Raw genomic sequence first — 22,750 nt, 5'->3', positions numbered from 1 at the left:
CTTAATTGGTTTTCTGTCTTTGTACTTTTATGGATATGTACTTTTATCCGAATTAAGTTTATATTGATTGATTGATTGATTGATAAGTATAAACTAATTTGTATTTTTATTCTCAATGTAAAAAAATGCTACTGCACCAATAACTTAATGTTCATATGAAATGTAATTAAATTGAATATATAACATTTTAATGATTTTTTTGCAGGTTTAATTAAAAAAAATTCCCACATGGACTAAAATACATATATAAATGTATTTTGCATACAAATATTAAAAGTGCCCTTAGTGCTGATTGTTCAGTTGTATAAAATAAAAAATAATTTTCCCCATCAAAAAATATATTAAAATTGATGTATAGAATTAATTTACAATAAATGAAATACATTTTTAAATAGTTTAAATAATTTAATTTATTTCAACATCGTTCCCTATGGCGTTTTATTTTATGACCTATCTCCATTTTTTTCTATTTGCGTGTATTGTAGTACCATTGGTTGGCCATGTGTAGTGCTGGACTTAATCCAGTTCTGATCTGGAGCACATTTACAACTATTTTGAGTTATTTTAGGCTTTAAAACCCCTCCCTAACTCCTCCTGCAGGCAATCCCATTAGTAGTAAGTATGCCCCTTTTTCCAGCCCCTGGATCTTAACATATTTACTACTAACTAATAAATATTATAAGAGTGGTACAGCTGGAGATTTACTTTCACAGGCTTGTAAATATACATACTACAAAATACAGTTTGTGAATTGACCCCGCTGTGTTCGTCACTGGAATATCAGCAAAATGGGTGCAATGTCAGCCAAATGTTGGACTCATCAGGGACTGACTAAGCCACATTTCAGGCAAATAGCACCCCAACCCCTCCCTGTACTTGGCAGCATTAGTCACGTGTCATGTCAGTGTCTGAGTAAGTCAGCTCTGCATCAACCCTCAAGGACAGGGGCGGCTGGCATGACTCGCGGGCAGGAGGCGGTTGCGGGGGCCGTGAGGTTTCGGGGTGTCACAGAGGGGTAGCAGGGGATGTCGTGCGGGGTGGAGTGGGGTTTAAAAATTAAAAAAATATTTTCGCTTGAGGCCAGGTCCTGTGTCTTCTGTGCTCCTGCTCTCCTGAGTCCGCTTCCAGGAACAGGAAGCAGGCAGCCAGACTCCCTCCTCTAAGCCAGTAACAACACTGCAGTGCAGGGTTGTGATGGTCCTGGCCATGGGCTGTAGGGGTGGGCATGTTCTCCATGCAGGCTATAATGCAGCCTCCATGGAGGACAGGGAAGTGCACATGATGGCTTTGGGCGGCCAGAGAGGGCCAACCAAACAGTCATTGCGCACTTGAGTGGGAAGCCAGTCCGCCCCTGCCCTGCTCCATGAGCAGAGCAACCCCGCCCACCCTCCCGCCCGCCTAGGAAACATAACATGATAATAACTGAAAGGTATTATCATGTTATGTTTCCTCTTCTTGCACTGCTTGAAAGCAGTGGGGCGACACTCCTCCCCCATAGTGGAGGAGCCGCCACTGCTCAGGTAAGCTCCCTGTTTGAGGAAGAATCAGTTACATGCCAAGCAGGTGCCTTTGGAAGTTGGCGGACCAGACTATTAAAGTCTCTGCACCTCTGAAAAGCTGGAAAGTAGCAATGAGTACAGCCAAAAGAGGGGTTTCATTTGTCAATTTATATTAATTTATTTTCCATTTCTTTCTGGAAATGTCCTCTTACTCATGTAGAACCAGTGGTGACCATAGAAACAGATACACTGAAAGAAAGAGACAATCACCTTGGAGACCATGGAGACAATCAGTGACAGAAAGAGAGGTGCCTCTCACTAACTACAGCACCATCTACTTAGACAACATGAAAGAGGCATCACAACGACCACAGAAAGAAACTGTGAAGGCAGAAGAGGTTCCTCTCAGTGATCATGGAAACAGATACATAGCTAGTAAGAGAGGGGCGTATCTATGACCATCGACAAGCAGTGACTACAGGAGTGGGGTCCCTCACTGATCTTAGAAACGAGCTGAAAGTAAGGGAGATGCATCTCAGAGACAGCGAGAGAGGGGAGCACTCAATGAAATGGAAACAGATAAATAATAAAAGAGAAGCAATTCACTGACCAGAGAAACAGTAAAAAAAGGTGCTTCCCCCTGATGTAAGCAACAGACACATTCATAGTAAGAGAGGGCTATCTCAAGGACCATAGAGTCACAAAGTGATGGCCAGAAAAGTGCATCTCATTGATCAAAGAATCATACATTGAAAGTTAGATAAATGCATCTCAATTACCACAGAGATAAAAAGTGACATCAATAGAGGGAGCTTTCTATGACTTAGTTTCAAAGATAAAGGCTTCTCACTGAACATAGAGGCAAGAAGCGACAGTTAAAGAGATGCCTCTCACTGACATATGCACTGATAGTGAATATTTCTCAGAAGCCACAGTGACAAGATTGGTGCCCTTCAATGACCTTGGAAACTTAGACTGATAGTAAGGGGGACATCTCAACATCCATTGAGTATACAGTGAAACTAAGAATTCTGTACTGACATCAATTGAGGACCCAGGAATGAAATATAATACAAATCTACAATTATTCATGTGACATCATTTTTGTCTTTCATTCATATCCAGGCAACAGTCATGGTATTCCAGGCAATGGCGCAGTACGTGATGGAAGCACCAGGCCAGAAAGAGTTAAATCTAGAGGTTTCCATAAAGCTCCCTGGGCGATCAAAAATAAAACCTCACCTGATCACCCGTGATAATGCCATGGTGTCAAGAAGCGAACAGGTACTTTTCTAAAGAACTGCATGCTCCATTTAAAGAAGAGTTTTATGATGGTCCCTAATTTGTACTCTTGTTTTGCCCTCCTTAACAGTTTACTTTTTTCTTCCATTTAATATATTTTGTCCATCTGAAGCACTCATCGGAAATGGTGCCTTAAGAGAAGGCAAAACCAATGTGTTCCACACCTCATGCAAACGTTGTAACTACCTCACAGTGGGGGTTATAGAGCTGAATATTTCTTTTCAACATTTTTGGCCTACAAAACTCGGAACCTTTTCCCACTGTGTTTATTCCTCCATGTACAAGCCTGGGACAATCTGGGCAGAGATCTGGGCAGAGAAGCATCACAGGGTCAGAGAGAGAATTTCGCCCACACAGGGATATAAACTTAGTTGCACACATTGTTTGCGTCCAATGTGATATCCTCAGAGTGAGGCTATTGAACAAGAGAGTCAAATATACCTGGATTTCGTTGTGAAGGAATCATTGTCATTAATTATCTCTATAAAGATGGCAAGTTCTGGTATCAAATCCAACAATTATGACTTGCGATGGTGCAGAGTTTTCTCAAGGTTGGTGATTTGCAGTACCGGTCGATTCATCAGTCAGTACAACTTAGGCTTGTCCAGCTTTAACAACAAGACAGATATTCTTTCACAGTGTGCAAAATTTGCATTGTTTTCGTGAAACTACACTTATTGCTAAAAATCAATTGTCTGATATTTCAGAAAACTTTTTTTCTGCAAGGGTGTAACCCACACAGAAAGTCATGCTAGTTACTGCAGGTGACTGGCACGAAATGAAAATGCAATATCACATTACACAAAATGTGTGAAATCTTGCAAATTTTTGCAACTTAAAATTCAGGAATTATACAAGATTACATTTGATGTTAGAAAACACATTTGTGCAGGCCTCGTCTCAATATCTAAAAATCAAAGGTTTTGTTCATATATGCCATTCAGACACTGTTGCATGCTTAAACAACTTTTTCTGCTATTTCGCCCAAGAGGCTGCATATTCAGTTTAGAAAGAATTGATACAACAGTAGGAAAAATGGGATAGGAGCACAATGGAAGGAAGATTCACCTGGTTGTAATGATAAAGTAACACTGCGTTACTTGTATTGACTCAATATGATGTAACAGAGTACAGACATCCAATGGATTTGTCAAAAGACCCCTCACACACTAACCTAGTTGGTGGCATGCTTCATCATTGGGGTCTCACCTGGGCTGCTGAATGCAACCCACTGTGCTACAATGCCTGACTACAGCAGAACGGACTTTGTGATTCAGTGAGGTGAGTGCTCAGAGAGTTGGGTGCTCAGAGAGTGGTGAGATTAAAAATGCCTCTAAGAAATACCCAAAAGAAAAAACTTTATTTAAAGGGTCTTAAAGGGTCTTAGGACATGGTTAAAACTAAAGCTGGGATATAGTGAAGATAAAAATGTTACTTTGATATCCCTTAGGTGTAGGTCAACATGTTTCAGCCTTTTACGTACTCGTAAGGCTTCCTTCATGACCATTGTGTTAAAAATATAGTGAGGTGGCTACAAAAGTGGAGGTAGCCACGTGAGTGAAATATCAGCACACACGTCAAAGTATGTAGTGGGAAAACCGTCCTTAAGGGCCCACTTAATGGTTGAAATCTGTAAGAGAAAACACACAACATAAAGGACATACGAAACATATAAAACATATGCATTGAACACATGAGTGTCCTTACTTGCATGCTGCGCGCTTTGCTGTGCTCTGATGCATTTGATGAGTCGAAAGTTGCCATGCAAATACCCTGTTTAGGGTGTTGCAGGCGATGAACATAGATATACCTTTGTAAAAAAACGTCATGCATGGTGATAGGTTTAGCATGCATGTTTTATGCAGAAGTTAATATCATGCGTGGTCACAAGTATGCACCGAAAATTCAGCCATCAGTAATTGTATTACTGGGCAAAACTAATTAATGTGTGAGAAACACTCGGTCTTATAACTGTGAGTGCGGTAAAATTGTTGCACTTAGGCCAGCAAAAAGAGCGTGATGTTCCTAGCTGATTAGTGCATGAGACACATTAGGTCTATAACTGTGAGCGCGATACAATTAATCAATCAATCAATCAATCAATCAATCAATCATGGAATTTATATCGCGCACTACTCACCCGGAAGGGTCTCAAGGCGCTTTGGGGAGGGGGTCTGCTACTGCTCGAACAGCCAGGTCTTGAGCTGTTTCCTGAAGGCGAGGTGGTCCTGGGTCAGCCGTAGGTGGACGGGCAGGGAGTTCCATGTCTTAGCCGCCAGGTAGGAGAAGGATCTTCCTCCGGCGGCGGCTCTCTTGATGCGAGGGACGACGGCAAGGGCGAGGTTCGCGGATCGTAGCTGGCGGGTGGGCGTGTAGAAGGTCAGGCGGTCGTTGAGGTACCTTGGGCCCAGGTCGTGGAGGGATTTGTGTGTGTGGGTGAGGAGTCTGAACATGATCCTCTTGTTGACAGGGAGCCAGTGCAGGTCTCTCAGGTGGCTCGAGATGTGGCTGCGTCGGGGGACGTCCAGGACGAGTCGGGCGGAGGCGTTCTGGATACGCTGAAGTCTTTTCTGAAGCTTGGCTGTTGTACCGGCGTAGAGGGTGTTTCCGTAGTCTAGTCTGCTGGTGACGAGGGCCATCGGAAGATCTTACGGAGCATGCGGAGGTTGTGGAAGCAAGCTGAGGAGACGGCGTTGACTTGTCTGGTCATCGATAGGGAGGAGTCCAGGATGACGCCCAAGTTGCGTGCGTGGTCCGTTGGCTTGGGTGCGGTGCCTAGGGCTGGGGGCCACCAGGAGTTGTCCCATGCGGAGGGCGACGGTCCCAGGATGAGGACTTCTGTCTTGTCCGTGTTCAATTTCAGGCGGCTGATGTCCATCCATTTGGCGACGTCTTTCATCCCTTCATGTAGGCTGGTTTTGGCGGTGTCGGGGTCTCTGGTGAGGGAGAGAATCAGCTGGGTGTCATCGGCGTAGGAGATGATGTTGAGGTTGTGTTGGCGTGCGATGGCAGCGAGGGGTTTCATGTAGATGGTGAAGAGAGTGGGGCTGAGCGATGATCCTTGCGGGACGCCGCAGATGACTTCGGTGGCCTCAGAGTGGAACGGAGGGAGGCGTACTCTCTGTGTTCTTCCGGAGAGGTATGAGATGATCCATTCCAGGGCCTTCCCTTGGATGCCGGTGTCATTGAGGCGTTGGACTAGGATGCGGTGGCAGACAGTGTCAAATGCTGCGGAGAGGTCTAGGAGGATGAGTGCCGCTGTTTCACCATTGTCGAGCAGGGCTCGGATGTCGTCGGTGAATGCGATGAGGGCGGTCTCGGTGCTGTGGTTGGCTCTGAATCCGGACTGCGATGGGTCGAGGGATCCGTTCGTCTCGAGGAAGGCGGCCAGTTGCTTGTTGACGACCTTCTCGATGACTTTGGCAGGGAAGGGAAGGAGCGAGATGGGGCGGAAGTTCTTGAGGTCGGTCGGGTCCGCTGTTGGTTTCTTCAGCAGTGCGCTGAGCTCGGCGTGCTTCCAGCTCTCCGGGAAGGTGGCTGTGTCGAAGGAGGTGTTGATGATGTCTCGGAGGTGGGGTGCGATGGTAGAGGCGGCCTTGTTGAAGACATGGTGGGGGCACGGGTCTGTCGGCGATCCGGAGTGGATGGTGTTCATCATGCGTGTTGTGTGTTCGGGGGTCACCTCGGTCCATGTCTGGAGGATGGCGGCGGGGTGCGTAGGTTCGACCGATGGGTGCGGGGGTGGAACGCCGAAGCTGTTGTGGATGTTGGCGATCTTGCAGTGGAAGTACGAGGCGAGGGAGTCGCAGAGGTCCTGTGAGGGAGTGATGTCGTTGTTGCCGGTGCTGGGGTTGGAGAACTCCTTGACGATGTTGAAGAGCTCCTTGCTGTCATGGGCGTTCTTGTCCAGTCGTTCCTTCAGAGATTTCTTCTTGGTGGTGCGGATGAGCTGGTGATGTCTGCGGGTGGCGAGTTTGAGGGCGGTCATGTTGTCGGCGGTCTTGAGTTTGTCGGTGAACCAGGGGGCCTTCTTGCTTCTGGGCCTGGTGAGTGGGTTCTTCAGTGGGGCGAGGTCGTCGGCACAGGAGGTAAGCCACTGCGTGAGGTTGAGGGCTGCTGTGTTAGGGTCGTTTTCCTGACAGGTGGGTTCTGGCTGAGGGAGGTGGCGAGCTGGTCGACGGTGATCTTGCTCCAGTTTCTGTGGAGAACCTGCTTCGGGTGGTGGTGGACCGTGTTCTTTTTGAAGCTGAAGTGGACGCAGCTGTGGTCAGTCCAGTGAAGTCCGGTGGCGTGGCTGAAGGTGACGTGCTTGCTGGATGAGAAGAGGGGGTCGAGCGTGTGGCCGGCGTAGTGGGTGGGGGTGTTGACCAGTTGCTTGAGTCCGAGGTTGGCGAGGTTGTCCAGCAGGGCGGTGGTGGTGCGGTCGTTGTTGTTCTCCAGGTGGAAGTTGAGGTCCCCGAGGAGGATGTAGTCGGCGGAGGGGAGGGCGTGGGGGCTGATGAAGTCCGTGATGTCTTCGCAGAACTGTGCGCGTGGTCCCGGGGGTCTGTAGATGAGGGTGCCTCTGAGGGTAGTCTTGGGGTCGGTGTGGATCTGGAAGTGCAGGCATTCGGCGGCGTTGAAAGCGTCGATGGAGTCAGTCGAGATGCGAATGGTGCTTTTGTGAACGATGGCGATGCCCCCTCCGGTCTAGTTGACGCGATCTTTCCTGATGATCTTGTAGCCGTCCGGGATGGCTATGGTGATGTCGGGGGCTGAGGAGGCGTTCATCCAGGTTTCCGTGAGGAAGGCGACGTCTGGAGATGTGGTGTCGAGGAAGTTCCAGAGTTCCACGGCGTGTCTGTGGACGGAGCGGGTGTTGATCAGGATGCACTTGAGGTGGTTGCTGTTGTCCGTCTTGATGGGTGCGGTGCCGGTTCGGAGGCAGGAGAAGTTGCAGGATCGGCAGGCGAAGGGTCCATGGGTGCGTCGCGGGGATGCTCGGTAGCACCCGGGGGCTCGGGCGGTGTTGAGTGCGATGAGTGTGGCGGCGTCGTAGGTCCTGCGGGGGGGTTGGCGGATGCGGGGGCCAGGGGTTCTGGCGCTGGGCGCGGTCCAGGCACGGACGGGCGCAGACGGGCTTACCTTTGGCGCACCTTCGGCGCACAATCGGCGCTCCCGCTGCGCGCGTCCGCTGCGCGGTCGCTGGGTGGGCGTCATAAGTAAGGAGCTGGGAGGGAGGGTCAGCTGGGAGGCGGGAGGCTGGGTGGCCAATGGGCAGGGAGGAGAGGCGGGACTGCGGGGTCAGCGGCGGGAAACCAGGAAGGAGAGTGACCGGGGCAGCGGCGGCGGAGAGTTGGCGAGGAGAGTGGGCAGCAGCAGGCAGTGAGCAGCGAGCGGAGGGCGGTACCTCCGAGATGCAGAGGTCAGCGCTGGTGAGGAGGAAGCGGCGTCAGCGGGAGCAGCAGCAGCAGGCAGGCGTCAGGCAGCAGCAGTGTGAGAGGAGCGACCGCCTGGGGTCCAGGGAAGACCCGTTTAGAGAAGAAGAAATGGAAATGTGTCTTACTTCAGCCAACTTTAAAAGGATCAGACGGATCCTGCAAATGGGAGCCTCCTGTAGTCAAACACTGCAGGCAGTAAAGTGGAAGTAGGTAAATATATAGAAATCGGGCAGGGTGACAGATGTCAGCCTTGCAGTGATGTCGCTATAGAAAGGGGGCGTGGAAACCTATTTTGTTTTTTATTTAAACTTTATTTACAGTTTTATCACAATTCTGCAATACAATCACGATTTCTCACTGTCATTGTTACAATGGCATAGTAGTACAAAGGTGTAAGGCCGTGGTAGCCATGACCGCAAGACTCCAATAAACAAGGAAGAGCGTCAAGGTATGCAGAAATAGTCCAGATGGCATGCATGCTTCATACATAGGTTGTCCCTAAGTGCCCACCATGTATCCTTCTCGCCAACCGATTCCATCCAGGCACATACAAGCATTCAGGAAAACATTTTTCTGTGTACCCCAGTAGGCGGTTGTGAAATAGGTAAGTGTGGTGCACAGAGTATTCATCCCACACCTGTCGGAACAATGCCCTGTTCAACTTGAGAGTCAACAGCCGGGCGGCTAGCTAGAGTGTTAGCCCTGAAAGGTCCCCAAATGTCTTTGGGCCGGGAGGATTGAGGCAATGTGGTGGAGTACAGCTCACTATTGGTGTTGCAAAAGGTCAGGCTATTAAGCCAGCCCTTTAGTTTGGGAACAGTTTTTTGGCCCCAGTGTAGTGCAATTTCTCTTTTAGCGTGCAGCAAACTAAGAGCGGCAAACCTACGTGTACGCTTGGAAAGTTCGCTACATAGCCCAGTAATGCAATCTCAGGAGTGGGGATGAGGGTCAGCTCGATCATATCCCCCAGTGTTTTGTGCACCACCTCTCAAAATGGTAGTAGTTTGGGACATGTCCAAGGCGTGGAAACTTACTTCATCAAGCATGGCCTCCCACTATTCAAACCTGTTCCGTGCTTGACAGGATCATGCCGGTAACTGACCCGGTGTTCACCGCGTACAGCTAGCAGTTTCCTGGAAAGGGCGTGCCTACGTCAGGAGACGTGTGCCATGTGATCCAAGTAAAACGGCTAGAGGGCTAACCAGTGCTGATGTGGAGAAACGTAGCACAGGGGTCCATTTGGAAATGGAGCGCATCAAAGTTTCAACTTCCTGGTTACAGGTTGAGTGCAATCAATGTGGGAAAATGTGTTTTATCAGTGAATCCAATAAAGTTAAGTTGAAGTGGAAAAAAAACAACAGTCAGTTAAACGTGAATGCTCAGCATACTGTCACATTTGTGAATAGGCGAACTGTAAATGGAGTGTTTTTCAGCCCTGCTGGTGCATATCACGGAGCGTGGAACTCATAAGCTGAGTAATATACTTTGATGTGAATAAATGTAGAAACATGTAGGGGGCAATAATCATACATATACATGTAAATGGCAGTGGAAAAAATTACCCTCGACCCACAGGTGCGTATTAATAATGAGGCAAGTAACTCATAAATGAGGAATGTACGCTGGTGTACATAAATGTAGATGAATGTAAGGGCAGCAGCCATGGGCTTCTATGTGAATGGCAGTCTACGTGCAATCAAACCCAACTATACTATGGATTACTTTGATACATTTATGAACCAATAGTGAAATAGTCGCACCATGGGTGCATGTATTAGACTTAGAATGCCCACTACGATTGGATGTTGTCATAATTGTCATGTACTAAAAATGCAGAAATCTCAAGTGTCATTTTATACTCTTTGAAGTGAGTTCCATGGGATGTTATCATTCAGACCGTTTAGATTTACGGATAGGTGGTAGACCCAACGTTGCTACTTTTAAAAAAGTTGGCTCCGAAGGTTAGTGGTGCCCTTGTCCAGTTGTTCAATTATCACCCATCTCATATCGTTGGTGGTGTGGACCAGTTCGAGAAAATGTTCTGTCATCTTTGTCGTGCTGTGCTTGCAGGGGATGTTACTTCTATGTTCACATATCTGGATATTTATTTTTTGGCTTGTCATCCCTACATAACGCAGTCCGCATGGGCAGGTGATGAGGTAGACTACATTGCATGAGTTGCAGTTGGTGTGTTTCCTGATTTGCCACATCCTCCCCGGTTCTAAGTTTAGGGTTTTTGTTGGTTTGATGAGGTGGCACACACTGCAGTTCCTGCAGGGAAAGTGACCCATCACATTGGGGAGTCCCCAAGCATTTAGAACAGTGTTAGATGTGCTTGTTTGCTGTTGGGGGCGTGTGAACACCAGACTGTCTCTAAGACTTTTTGCTCTCCTGTATGAAAACAGTGGTTTTTCCAAATTTAATTTCCCACTCGTGAGTATTCTCCAGTTCTTTTGGATGATTTGTGTTACTTTGTTGGAGATATATGTCGTTTCACATGTTAGTGGTATTGTAGATGTTATCCTTTTGCATTTGTTCCAATAAGCCATCGCGATTCTGATTCCTGACTCATTTCTGAGGTTTTTCTGTGATTCTCTCAAGGTATCCTCGGGTTTTGAGTTTGGTGGTCAAGGCAGTAGCCTGTTCTTTATAGTCGCGGACATTGCTGCAATTTCTGCACAGTTCAAGATATTGTCCATATGGCAGATTCTCACGTAATGGTCTGGGGTGAGAGCTTTCAAAGCATGAGAGAGTTTCTCGCAGTAGGTTTGAAATGTGTTTTAGTCGAGAGACCCCCCCTTACGCAGTGATGTCTAAGTCAAGGAAGGTAATGCTGTCTCTACTAGTACTGTGAGTAAACTTGAGATTAGGGTTCTGTTCATTAATCCAAGTAAAACAAGATTGTAATCTCTCCTCGGTACCTTCCCATATTAGGATCACATCATCAATATATCTCTTGTAAAATTTGATGTTTGTGAAAAATGGGGTTGCGGGGTTCAGAAGATGGATTTTCTCAAAATTATACACATAGAGGCCCACCACACTGGGGGCGAATTTACTGCCTATTGAAGTGCCGTATATCTGTAAAAATAGGTCACCTTCAAATTCTAAACAGTTGTCATTCAGAGCCATTTTTGCACATTGTAGTACAAAAAATGTGTGTGTATTGTAATCCCAAGTAGTTGAGTCAAGTGATGAACATAGTACTTGTGATGTGTCATTTTGCGGGAGGCTGGTATACAAGCTTTCTATGTCCAAGCTGATCACATAATAGGTGTCAGGATTAAAGCTCAAGGTATGAAGATGACCCAACAGTTCTTTTGTATCTTTCAGGTTCAGGTTGGTGTTGATTGAACTATTTGTTGTAAATAGTAATCGCAAAAGCGTGAAAGTGGTTCCGATAAGGAACCTATGCCCGAGACTATGGGGCGCCCAGGAGGGGGGATCTGTTCTTATGTATCTTGGTGGTGGTGTAAAAGTATGAGATTCTTTCTCCACCAGAGGTCAGGAACTGGGCTTTGTGTTTGGTGATGTCTCCCTTGGATGCTGCGTCTTCAACTAATACTTGTATTCTGGTTCTTAACTCATCAGTGTGGTCAATGCGTCCTGGAACACTTTTAAAATCTTTGACGAAAATGACATCTTCAAGTTAATAACAACACTTAAACCGTCAAACCACTTCTGCGATCCGCTTTCAGTCAACATCTTCAGCGAGATCAAAACTGTTCTTATACCCATCTTGGCAAAGATAGTGAATGCATCTCTATCACAAGGAACCCTTCAAAGCTGCTTAAAAGAAGGGCAGGTAACCCCCATTCTAAAAAAAAACAAAATTCTTGATAACTACCGTTCAATATCCACTATTCCTCCTCTAGCAAAACGAATGGAGAAGTGCGTCCACGTACAACTATGCAACCATATAGCCTAATTCCAACTCATTGACCAGTTCCAATCAGGCTTCAGGCAGAATCACAGCATGGAAACGACCATGACCCACATCGTCGATGACGTACTCAGAATACTAAATCAAAATGAATCCTGCCTCCTAATCCTCCTAGACCTTTCATCAGCCTTCGATATGGTCAAACATATAAGTCTCCTTGACCTACTTGAACACAGAATGGGCTTATCAGGAGTTGTCCTAAAATGGTTCGCCTCCTTCTTAGACAACTGAACTCAAAGAATCAAGATTAACCAATCGCTATCCTCGACCACACCGGTCACCCTGGGAGTCCCTCAAGGTTCCGTCTTATCTCCTACCCTCTTCAAACTATTCATGGAACCCTTAACAGAAATTCCGAAACTCTCCAATATCGATTACCACATGTACGCGGATAATACACAACTAAAAATATCATCACCGTATGACATCCGACTACTTAACACAACTTTACAAAAAACCCACATCTGGCTAACAAAAAAACACCTCAAACTCAATGCGCTCAAAACTGACTTTCTCCTACTCTCCCCACCACAAGTACAAGGTGACATAGTAAACTGGATGAAACACCTAACAGCCCTCAATTGCAAACCTCAAATTATCAATTCCACAAGATCACTGGGAATAATACCAGACAAGAATCTCAACATGAGAGAACACATCAGCACAGCCACCAGGGGAGCCAACTTTCATATGAGCATTCTCCGAAAACTAAAACCCTTTCTCAACGACAACGACCTAACAACAGCCGTTCAATCTCTAGTTCTACCGAGAATAGACTATGGCAATACAACCTTATGTGGCTTGCTGAGATCCAGTCTGGCTCCTTTAAGAGTCTCACTAAATGCGGCTGCAAGACTCGTCACTGGCTCCAGAAAGAACAACCACATCACCCCAGATGTAAAGGAACTGAATTAGCTCCCTTATGAGGCAAGAGCACAGATAAAGATTGCATGCATGACGCACAAAGTCCTGCACCTCAATACACCAAAGTACCTAGTCAATAAACTCGAATTATCATTCAATAGCAGAACTCTGAGAAGCATCAACACCCGGCTATTGAAACCACAAAAATTTAGGAAAAAGAAAATCTACACACGCACCTTCTCTGGCCTAGCACCCATGGTATGGAACGCCCTGCCCAAAGCAATCAGAATGAACCCCTTCACCACCTCATTCACAAATGAAGTCAAACTACTTCTGATGAATAAAACTCTCTCCTGATCCCAGAGCTGATGCAAGTTGATACCAACCAGAATCTACTCATCAACCAAGAGCCGTGTTGATCTCTAATCGAGAATGACTAACTCAATCATGACCTTCTACAAGAACTAACAACAGATACGATCTCTTCTTAGATACTCATTTATTTGTGACTAGCGTGCAACTTCTCTTTTGATGTAACCTTTGTAAAGCGCTCTGATACCCTCATTGGGTCTAGTCCGCGCTATATAAAACCATATAAATAAATAAATGTTCCAATCGCCTGTTGTTTTTGGCATCTCCAAGGAGTCTTCTGCATTCTGTTTGGTAATCGTCTTTATCTTGGAGAACTATCCCACCACCCTTATCCGCCGGTTTGATTATGATGTGGTCATTAGCTTTGAGAGCATGTATGGTGGCAAATTCAGTGCCTCTAGTATTTTTAAATTGAGGTTCTTCTTGGGTATCTTCAATTTCTTTAACGATAGTCTACTTGAAAGCAATGAGCTCTACTGGTATGGCATGTGGCTGTGGAGTGAAAGAGGATTTCAGCTTGAGATTTGTGTCCCCCTTCTTCACCATTTGGTTCCTGTGGTGGTTGGTATTCAAAGAAGGCTTTGAGTTTGAGCTTGCGAAAGAACTCAGCCAACTCACAATGCAATTTGAATCCATCAAGTTTCGCGGTGGGTGCGAAACCTAGCCCTTTGTTCAGGACTGTCTCTTCCGCTTTGGTCACGGTGTGTGTCCACACGCCCCCAACAGCAAACAATCACATCTAACACTGTTCTAAATGCTTGGGAACTCCCCAATGTGATGGGTCACTTTCCCTGCGGGAACTGCAGTGTGTGCCACCTCACCAAACCAACAAAAACCCAAAACTTAGAACCGGGGAGGACGTGGCAAATCTGAAAACACACCAACTGCAACTCATGCAATATAGTCTACCTCATCATTTGCCCCTGCGGACTGCGTTATGTAGGGATGACAAGCCGAAAAATAAAAATCCAGATATGTGAACAAAGAAGTAACATCTGCTGCAAGTGCAGCACGACAAAGATGACAGAACATTTCCCCGAACTGGGCCACACCACTAACGATATGAGATGGGTGATAATTGGTACAAAAGGGGGTGGTGATGGACGGAGCATCAGAACCAATCAAACACTCACACCCAGTCAACAGTCAACAGATCTGGGTTTGATCCATCACCGTTCTTTAGCCCACTCTGCCACCCCAGTTCAGACAGACCCCAAAACTGGTCCTAGGATACTTAGTTCCACTCCAGGGAGGACCTGGCTTGGCAGTTCGGGCTGGACTGTTCCCATGAGGCACAGGGTCAAAACTGATTTGCATATGGCTGGGTTCAAACTGGAATGGCATGGTGAGCAAAAAAACGATGGATTTAGGCCCAGATCTCTGTACTGGGGTGAATGTATGACATTGCTCTGCATTCTGTCCATCAACTGTTGTTTTTGCATGGGTGATAATTGAACAACTGGACAAGGGCACCACTAACCTTCAAAGCCAACTTTTTGAAAAGGAGCAATGTTGGGTCTACCGCCTATCCACAAATACAAACGGTCTGAAGATAACATCCCATGGATCTCACTCCAAAGAGTATAAAATGAAACTTGAGACTTCTGCTTTCTTAGTACATGGCACTTATGACAACATCCAATAGTAGTGGGCATTCTAACTCTAATACATGCACCCATGATGCGACTATTCCACTATTGGTTTATAAATGTATCAAAGTTCCCCATAGTATAGTCGGGTTTGATGGCACTTAGACCCACTGCCATTCACATAGAGACCTATGGCTGCTGCCCCTACATTTATCTACATTTATGTACACCAGCGTATATTCCTCATTTATGAGTTACAAGCCCCGTGATTAATACGCACCTGTGGAGCGAGGCTCATTTTTTACACTGCCATTTATGTATATGTATGATTATTGCCCCCTACATGTTTCTAAATATATTCACATCAACGTATATTCCTCAGCTTATGAGTTCAACGCTCCGTGATTGATACGCACCAGCACGGCTGAATAACACTCCATTTACAGTTCACCCATTCACAAATGTGACAGTATGCTGAGCGGCCTCGTTTAACTGACTGTTGGCGTTTTTCCACTTCAACCTAACTTTATTGGTATCACTGATAAAACACATTTTCCCACATTGATTGCACTCCACCTGTAACCAGGAAGTTGCAACTTTGACACGCTCCATTTCCAAATGGACCTCTGTGCTACGTTCCTCCACGTCAGCACTGGTTAGCACTCTAGACATTGTCCTTAGATCACATGGCACATGTCTCCTGACGTAGCCACACCCTATCCAGGAAACTGCTATCTGTACGTGGCAAACACCGGTTCAGTTATGGCAGGATCCTGTCAAGCACGGATCAGGTTTGAATAGTGGGTGGCCATCATTGATGAAGTAAGTTTCCACGCCCCATTTCTATAGCGACATCGCTGCAAGGCTGACATCTGTTACCCTGCCCGATTTCTATATATTTACTTACTTCCACTTTACCGCCCGCAGTGTTTGACTACAGGAGGCTCCCCTTTGCAGGATCCGTCTGATCCTTTTAAAGTTGGCTGAAGTAAGACACATTTTCATTTCTTCTTCTCTAAACTGGTCTTCTCTTGACCCATTTATCCATGTTATTTCTAGAAACATTACGCATATTTTTGCTGGCATAAGTGCATTCATTTTATCGCGCTTACAGTTATTGACCTAATGTGTCTCATGCACTAATCAGCTAGGAACATCACGCTCTTTTTGCTGGCCTAAGCGCAACAATTTCCCCACGCTCACAGTTATAAGACAGAGTGTGTCTCACGCATTAATTAGTTTTGCTCAGTAATACCATTACTGATGGCCACATTTTTAGCGCAAACTTGTGACCATGCATGGTATTCGTTGTGAAACGAGCTGACGGAGGCTGGCACTCAAGGCTCGCCTCTGGCCCTCACATAGACTGGAGAGCACTGATTTCCAAGCGTCTTGAATCCTGTCCTTGTCACTAGATATGGTAAACTCTAGTCCTCTTCTCCTCCCACCCCCGGGCTCTACTAGGCACAGAAACAGGTCCCAGGCGACTCCTCCCACCCCTCATTATCTTATGTGTCCTTATTACGTTGTACCCTATCTCCACGATTGACACATAAAGCACCATGTTCTAGCTGTGTTTGCATACTCTGGCGATGTGGTCTTTGGGACTAGATACCCCCCTTTTACCAGGGGGCGTGATCCTTGGACTCTTGCAATGGACTGCCATGTAACTCAAAAGTCATACATTGACTAATGGTGTATTTGTATCTGTTCTATTGACTAACGCTGCCACATACACACTGTACGTTGTTGGGATTTTTTCCCTAAAACTGTGCAAATTGCTAAAACAAAATGTTAATAAAAAGATTTGAACGAAATGTATGGTATTCGCTTGTGAATAAAACATGCATGCTAAGCCTATCACCATGCATGCCGTTTTTTACAAAGGAATATCTATGTTCATCGCATGCATCACCCTTAACGGTATTTTCACGGCAACTTTCGACTCATCAAATGCACCAGAGCACAGCAACGCGCGCAGCATGCAAGTAAGGACAGTCATTTGTTCAATGCATATGTTTTATATGTTTATATATTTTGTATGTCCTTTATATTGTGTGTTTTCTCTTTCAGATTTCAACCATTAAGTGGGCCCATAAGTACGGTTCTCCCACTACATACACAGCACACCTTGGCGTGTGTGCTGATATTACACTCACGTGGCTACCTCCACTTTTGTAGCCACCTCAGTATATTTTTCACACAATGCTCCTGAAGAAAGCCTTATGAGTACCGTAAAAGGCTGAAACATGTTGACCTACACCTAAGGGATATCGAAGTAACATTTTTATCTTCACCATATCCCGGCTTTAGTTTTAACCATGTCCTAAGACCCTTTAAATACAGCTTTTCTGTTTGGGTATTTCTAAGAGACATTTTTGATCCCACCATTCTCTGAGCACCCAACTCTCTGAGTGCTCACCTCACTGAATCACAAAATCTGCTCCGCTGTAGTCAGGCATTGTAGAACAGCTGGGTTGCATTCGGCAGCCCAGCTGGGACCCCAATGATGAAGCATGCCACCAACTAGGTTGGTGCGTGGGGGGGTCTTTATACAAATCCATTGGATGTCTGTACTCTGTTACATCATATTGAGTCAATACAAGTGTTAAAACATATCTGAGGTTCTTCCACATTATTTCTACTATTATTTTGAGGAAGAGGTTGTACCCCTCTACTTATTCCTTGCTCTCCTGTTGTTTTCTACAACTGAACTTTATTATCATTTTATTTTTCCATTCCTCAGTGTGGGGAGGGGTGGGGCTGGTCAGAGCGGGGCCCAGGGGGTGGAGTGGTGTTCACTCTCAAGGTATGCATGACTGTTTGGCCGGCCCTCCTGGGCCAGCAAAACAGTCATGCACGTTTTGCATCTTCCCCACCAGACTGTAAATTGCCTTCAGGTAAGGCTTTATAATTAATTCTGCACTTAGATACATGAAAACTAACCTCCCTCTGTATTTAGTCATCTGTCTCTGAAAATTGGGACATGCTAAATGTACTGACATTTGCTGAGACCAGTTGGTGAAAAAACAGAACTCTCGTGGTACATCTGGGAGATCTGGTCACCATAACTATAATGAGTGCCATAGAAAAACTACATTTGCACATCCCACAAACCTATGAGACAGACTACTTGTTAGCAAGATAAACAAGATCAGCGTTTTAGAGACTGTACTCTTTGTTCCCTTTCATTAAGCTTTCCAAGCCAAAGAACGCATTACAGAGATCTCAAGTTGCCCCAATGGGTAGTTCATGCAGTCAGGTTGCATTCTGGGACTTGTAGTTTTCCCTTTATAAAAGTAAAAACAGAACTAAGTGTGCCAGAAAGCAAATTATAAAGCCAGCTCTTGATAAGAGTACATATTCACCTACTAGATAGAAGGAAAGGTAGTGGAGAGATGCACAATGATCCATAAAATATATTTGTTTATGCTACAGTTTGGTACCAAAAAGAAAGCATAACAGCGCCTCTTTTTGAAACATGATACAGCATAACATTTATGCCAGATTTTGTTACATTTCAAATAAAAATAGTGCCAACAAGTGTATTCATTAAGTAAGCCAAAGCCTTCTCTCCCAAACATTGCGTTGAAGCTAACTGAAAAGCTTGGGCATCAGCTGAGGGACTTCTCAGATGCTGATGTGCCCATATCTACTTCCTGTTGTACTGCGACACTGAGACACTGCAGCAGCATAGCTGTAGAGTCTATAATGCTATTGTAAAACAGTTTAACATGTATCCCTGTGGTGATGTAACAGGGGAGGGCAGGACCGGACTGGGAACGCAAATTGGCAATTGATTCGGGCCTGGGCGGTGCGAATGTAAAACACCGCAGCAGGGGACCTATATTGCAGTTATGCTGCAAAAACAGCCCCTGGTAGCAAAAACAGGGGTCCAAAACCGACCCCCACCCTGGCGGCCTACTGGGGAAACACCCAGTGCCCGCTATGGCTAGTCCGGCCCTAGTAGAGGGCAGTATGAAAACTGCACTATATTTTAAATCTAATGTGAATGCTCACTCACCCTCTCCCCAAAACCATGGCCAATTATCCGTTTTGAACAACACTTTCGGGATGACAGGACAGTCCATGAAAAACCAGGGTTGTCTGAGGAAATCCGGGACATCTGGTCACCCTAGTCACAGGACAACATACAGTTGCAAATCACAAGCATTGCAATGGCTCAAAGACCTGCAAGTCTTTCGACCCCCTCAAACATGATCGCTTATCCTACCTCTGATATGAAATCTAGGGGTACCTCCAAGAGCTGCAGTGGTTGGTCCTCTAACCTCCTGATGCAAATACTTAGTTCAATGCACCAACATGGAATTAGGGGACCCAGTTGGACCACAGGCTTGAAACAAACCCACTTAGCAGTCTTGCTCAAACAGTGTTTTCAGGCTACTATTGGTCCCTTTCAAGTTCGAGGAACACAGTGGCAATCCAAGCATTCTTTTATTTATGAACAACACACTCAACACACTCAAAACTGTCACTAAGAAACTTGGGCATGTAAATTAAAAATATTTATTTTAAAATCCACAGTCTAGTGCATTTAATGTAAAATGTAACCAAACAGAATGCAAAAACCAGAGCAGTTGGTCATCTAATGACCAGCGAAAATAAGCAGAACGTTTCTAGCATTCTAGAGACCTATTCCTAACATTCTAACACTCTAATGCTCATTCCAAATGGTATACTAAAATGTAACTACAACATTAAATAGCAGATCTGCCTTCTGACCTTCTCAAGACAAATTATACTTGAAACCTTTGAACAGCAAGTTCAGCTGTTCCTTATCAATGCTCAGCCGAGGCAAGGAGGTATACACACTCGGTCAGGGACACCGTCAACACGGTTCCCAGAGTCTATAATCATCTCTCGAGTTGCTGAAGCAACAATCTGGCATGACCTCTGGTGATAATTCTAGCTCGAAGCGCTCTCCTAATCAATGGTCAAATCAGTGCTTAATTTGGGCCGGTGGTTTCCGGAGCTCATCATCAACACCGGCGCATCATCAACACCGGCGCATTTCATGAGCACCAGTTGAGGACACATTCATGTATGAGGAGATTAATGGATTTGCCCAGAATCATAGGATGTTTAGCCGACGCAGAGACTCAAACCTGGATCCCCAACGCCAAAGTCAGCAGCTCTGGCCATTATTCCACATTCTCTCCTCACTTTCATGGTTAGTAGTTGGTTCTGTATTAGGCTGCGCTACCTGGAGAAATAGGCTGGTGGAAGCTGCCTCCTGAAAAGAGCCCTGGAATTTATTTATTTACAAATTAACTACTGGGTCAAATCCTGATATTTAAATATGGTTTGACCAATGATTTTATCTTATGTTTTAAAAATAAAACAGAGCTCGGAGAAACTGTATCTTTTACCAGACTAAATCAACATTGCAAAACGTTTATCAGATATATCCACATGTAGTAAGCTGCCATGTTGTTAACGATGAAAGTCCCAAAACAAGTCAGTTTTGGCAGTAGGCAGCCATGATGAACTCAGCATGTTTTGTGTGCTCTTAGTAATGTCACACTTTCTATCACAGATAACAGACCGAAGGCATGCCAGGCTAACTTAAAACAGAATATTCTGGTGTTCACGACACCTTATATTCGACATTGACAACATACAAACACACATAGACAAGTAGTCATGGACTCACAGTCAAGTGAAAGCCAGCCAGTACAATCAACCCTCTAGTCTCCTTCTAAAATACACTCCTCCTTACATTCAACATCTACACATGCATCACACAAAACCACGAAAGGTGCTTTTAACCATATTTCATCTTACAAATGTACAAAACCAGGCTCCAGCATATAATCTGTGATCATTACCTCCTCACATACACATTTTACTAATGCTTTACACATCATAGTAAGAAACACATATCCATATCGACCACACATCACTAACCAATGCACACTATCCATACATACACCAAATCCTGCAGCAGAGTCCTATACTTACTAGCCAAAAATGCAACCACATTTCCAACATGCTAATATCACATTTAAAGTCAAATTCAAACAGTCTAACATGTTAACGTTAATTACACTAAGTTATAATGTATATGCATTCTCTATACACATATCACATCTAATATTATGTGCATGAATGTAGGTAAATCAAATTACCCCATAAACCAATCACACTAAGCCAGATCTCATACACAGGCTACATATGTACATGTACCCAATCTCCATAGGGACATCACATCCTGCAGGAATTCTTTAGCATCAGAAGTTTTGTACATTTCCGATTCTTATCAGTGCAGCAATAAATGTTGTGCATGCATAGCATGTATTCACACGGAGTACACTAGCTCTTGACATAACTCACCTTCACTGCCTCTCAACCAATAATTAAATGTTTGTAATCACATACTCTCATGTGGTATAGCAATCACATATAACAGTCTATCTGTACAGCAACAATGCAATTCCCCAAAAAATACAAATTGCTACAAATCTTAAAGATTTGGCATTCTCACATTGACTCACAGGAAAACAATGCTGCATAACCCTAAATAGGCCATATGCAAAACATTTATGAAACTTAACTTTTTAACAGTTACATGGTCCCATCTTCTAGACTTTCAAAACATCAAGGGGCAGATTTATGTTCCCTGGCGCATCCCTGCAAATCAGCATGGATGCGCCAGGGAAGATGCGTCACGCAAGTTTGCCCTTGCGCCACCGCAGATGCGCCGCATTTACACTGCGGCGCATCGTGGCGCAAGGACAAGCAAATACGTGACGCATCTGCCGGCGTAAGGTTGGCGCAGTGCTGAAGTTGCGTCACAAGCGCGACGCAACTCCAGCACTGTTCCAACCTTTCCTATCCCAAACATGGTGCGTCAAGCCTTACGCCTGCTTCAAGCAGGCGCAGGGTTTTGACGCATCAGCGTTGGGAAAGTGACTCAGTGAAATCTTATAGATTTCACGGAGTCACTTTTCAGGGGCGTTCCTGCGACGGAACGCCCCCCCCTGAGTTGGAACGCCCACATGAAACCTGACGCAGGTTTCATGTGGCGCAGGGCTTTACACCGTGACACATCTCCATAGATGCGTCACGATGTAAATGGGGCGCAACATGGCGCAGGGTTTACGCCGCAACGGCGGCGTAAAAGTGGCACAAGTCCGATATAAATCTGCCCCCAAATATGAACCATTTTCCTGCAGAGAGGCAAAGCAGCTGTATAGACTGAATTCCAGTTCAACAGGGAGTCACGCAACTTGTTTTAACAAAACTCTACAGTCCAACTTCTGTTTTTCCAATATTCAACAGGTCTAGTGAAGTCATTCTTCCAAGTTGTCAGTTCTTGCGAGTTCTCTTTCCCTGAAGGCATACATGTACAACCCATCATCCTCTGACTGTCAGCATCAGAAGGTCATTTAGTGACCCACAAATTACCCTGCGAGTAGCTCTCCCATGATCCAAATCATACCAACATACCACGGTGAAAGGCACCTGCCAGGCAGATTGTGGAGTAGACAACAGTAAGGGATTTACTGTCAGGCACATTCTGCAGCCTTGCTCCACACCCCCTGATGCAGTTGCTGCTTGCAGATGAGGCATTCTTGTTACAGAACACAGCTTTGCCAGTGGAGTGTGCACTTTCAAATCACAGCTATCTGATGGATAAAAACAACCACTCAGTGAAATAGTGTACTGACACAGCACACTGTAGAAGCAAAACGTGATTCAAGGGTTTAGCCACAACACATTTTAAGTGTAAAGGAACTA

At 45.4% G+C, this 22,750-nt stretch overlaps 1 protein-coding gene across 1 annotated transcript in view; it reads left to right on the top strand.

The window, feature by feature from the left end:
- The window catches only part of LOC146832981 (complement C3-like), a 1,056,379-nt gene that overhangs the window by 728,445 nt on the left and 305,184 nt on the right, over nt 1-22,750 (top strand). The window contains exon 30 of the mRNA XM_085600524.1: nt 2,625-2,783. Coding sequence (XP_085456650.1) covers nt 2,625-2,783 — 159 coding nt within the window. The remainder of the gene's footprint in view (nt 1-2,624; nt 2,784-22,750) is intronic.

This window comes from Triturus cristatus, chromosome 4_2 (genome assembly GCF_964204655.1).
Source record: "Triturus cristatus chromosome 4_2, aTriCri1.1, whole genome shotgun sequence".
Lineage (NCBI taxonomy): Eukaryota > Metazoa > Chordata > Amphibia > Caudata > Salamandridae > Triturus > Triturus cristatus.
Note: the sequence above shows the minus strand (reverse complement) of the source record. Positions and strands in the feature narration are given on the sequence as shown.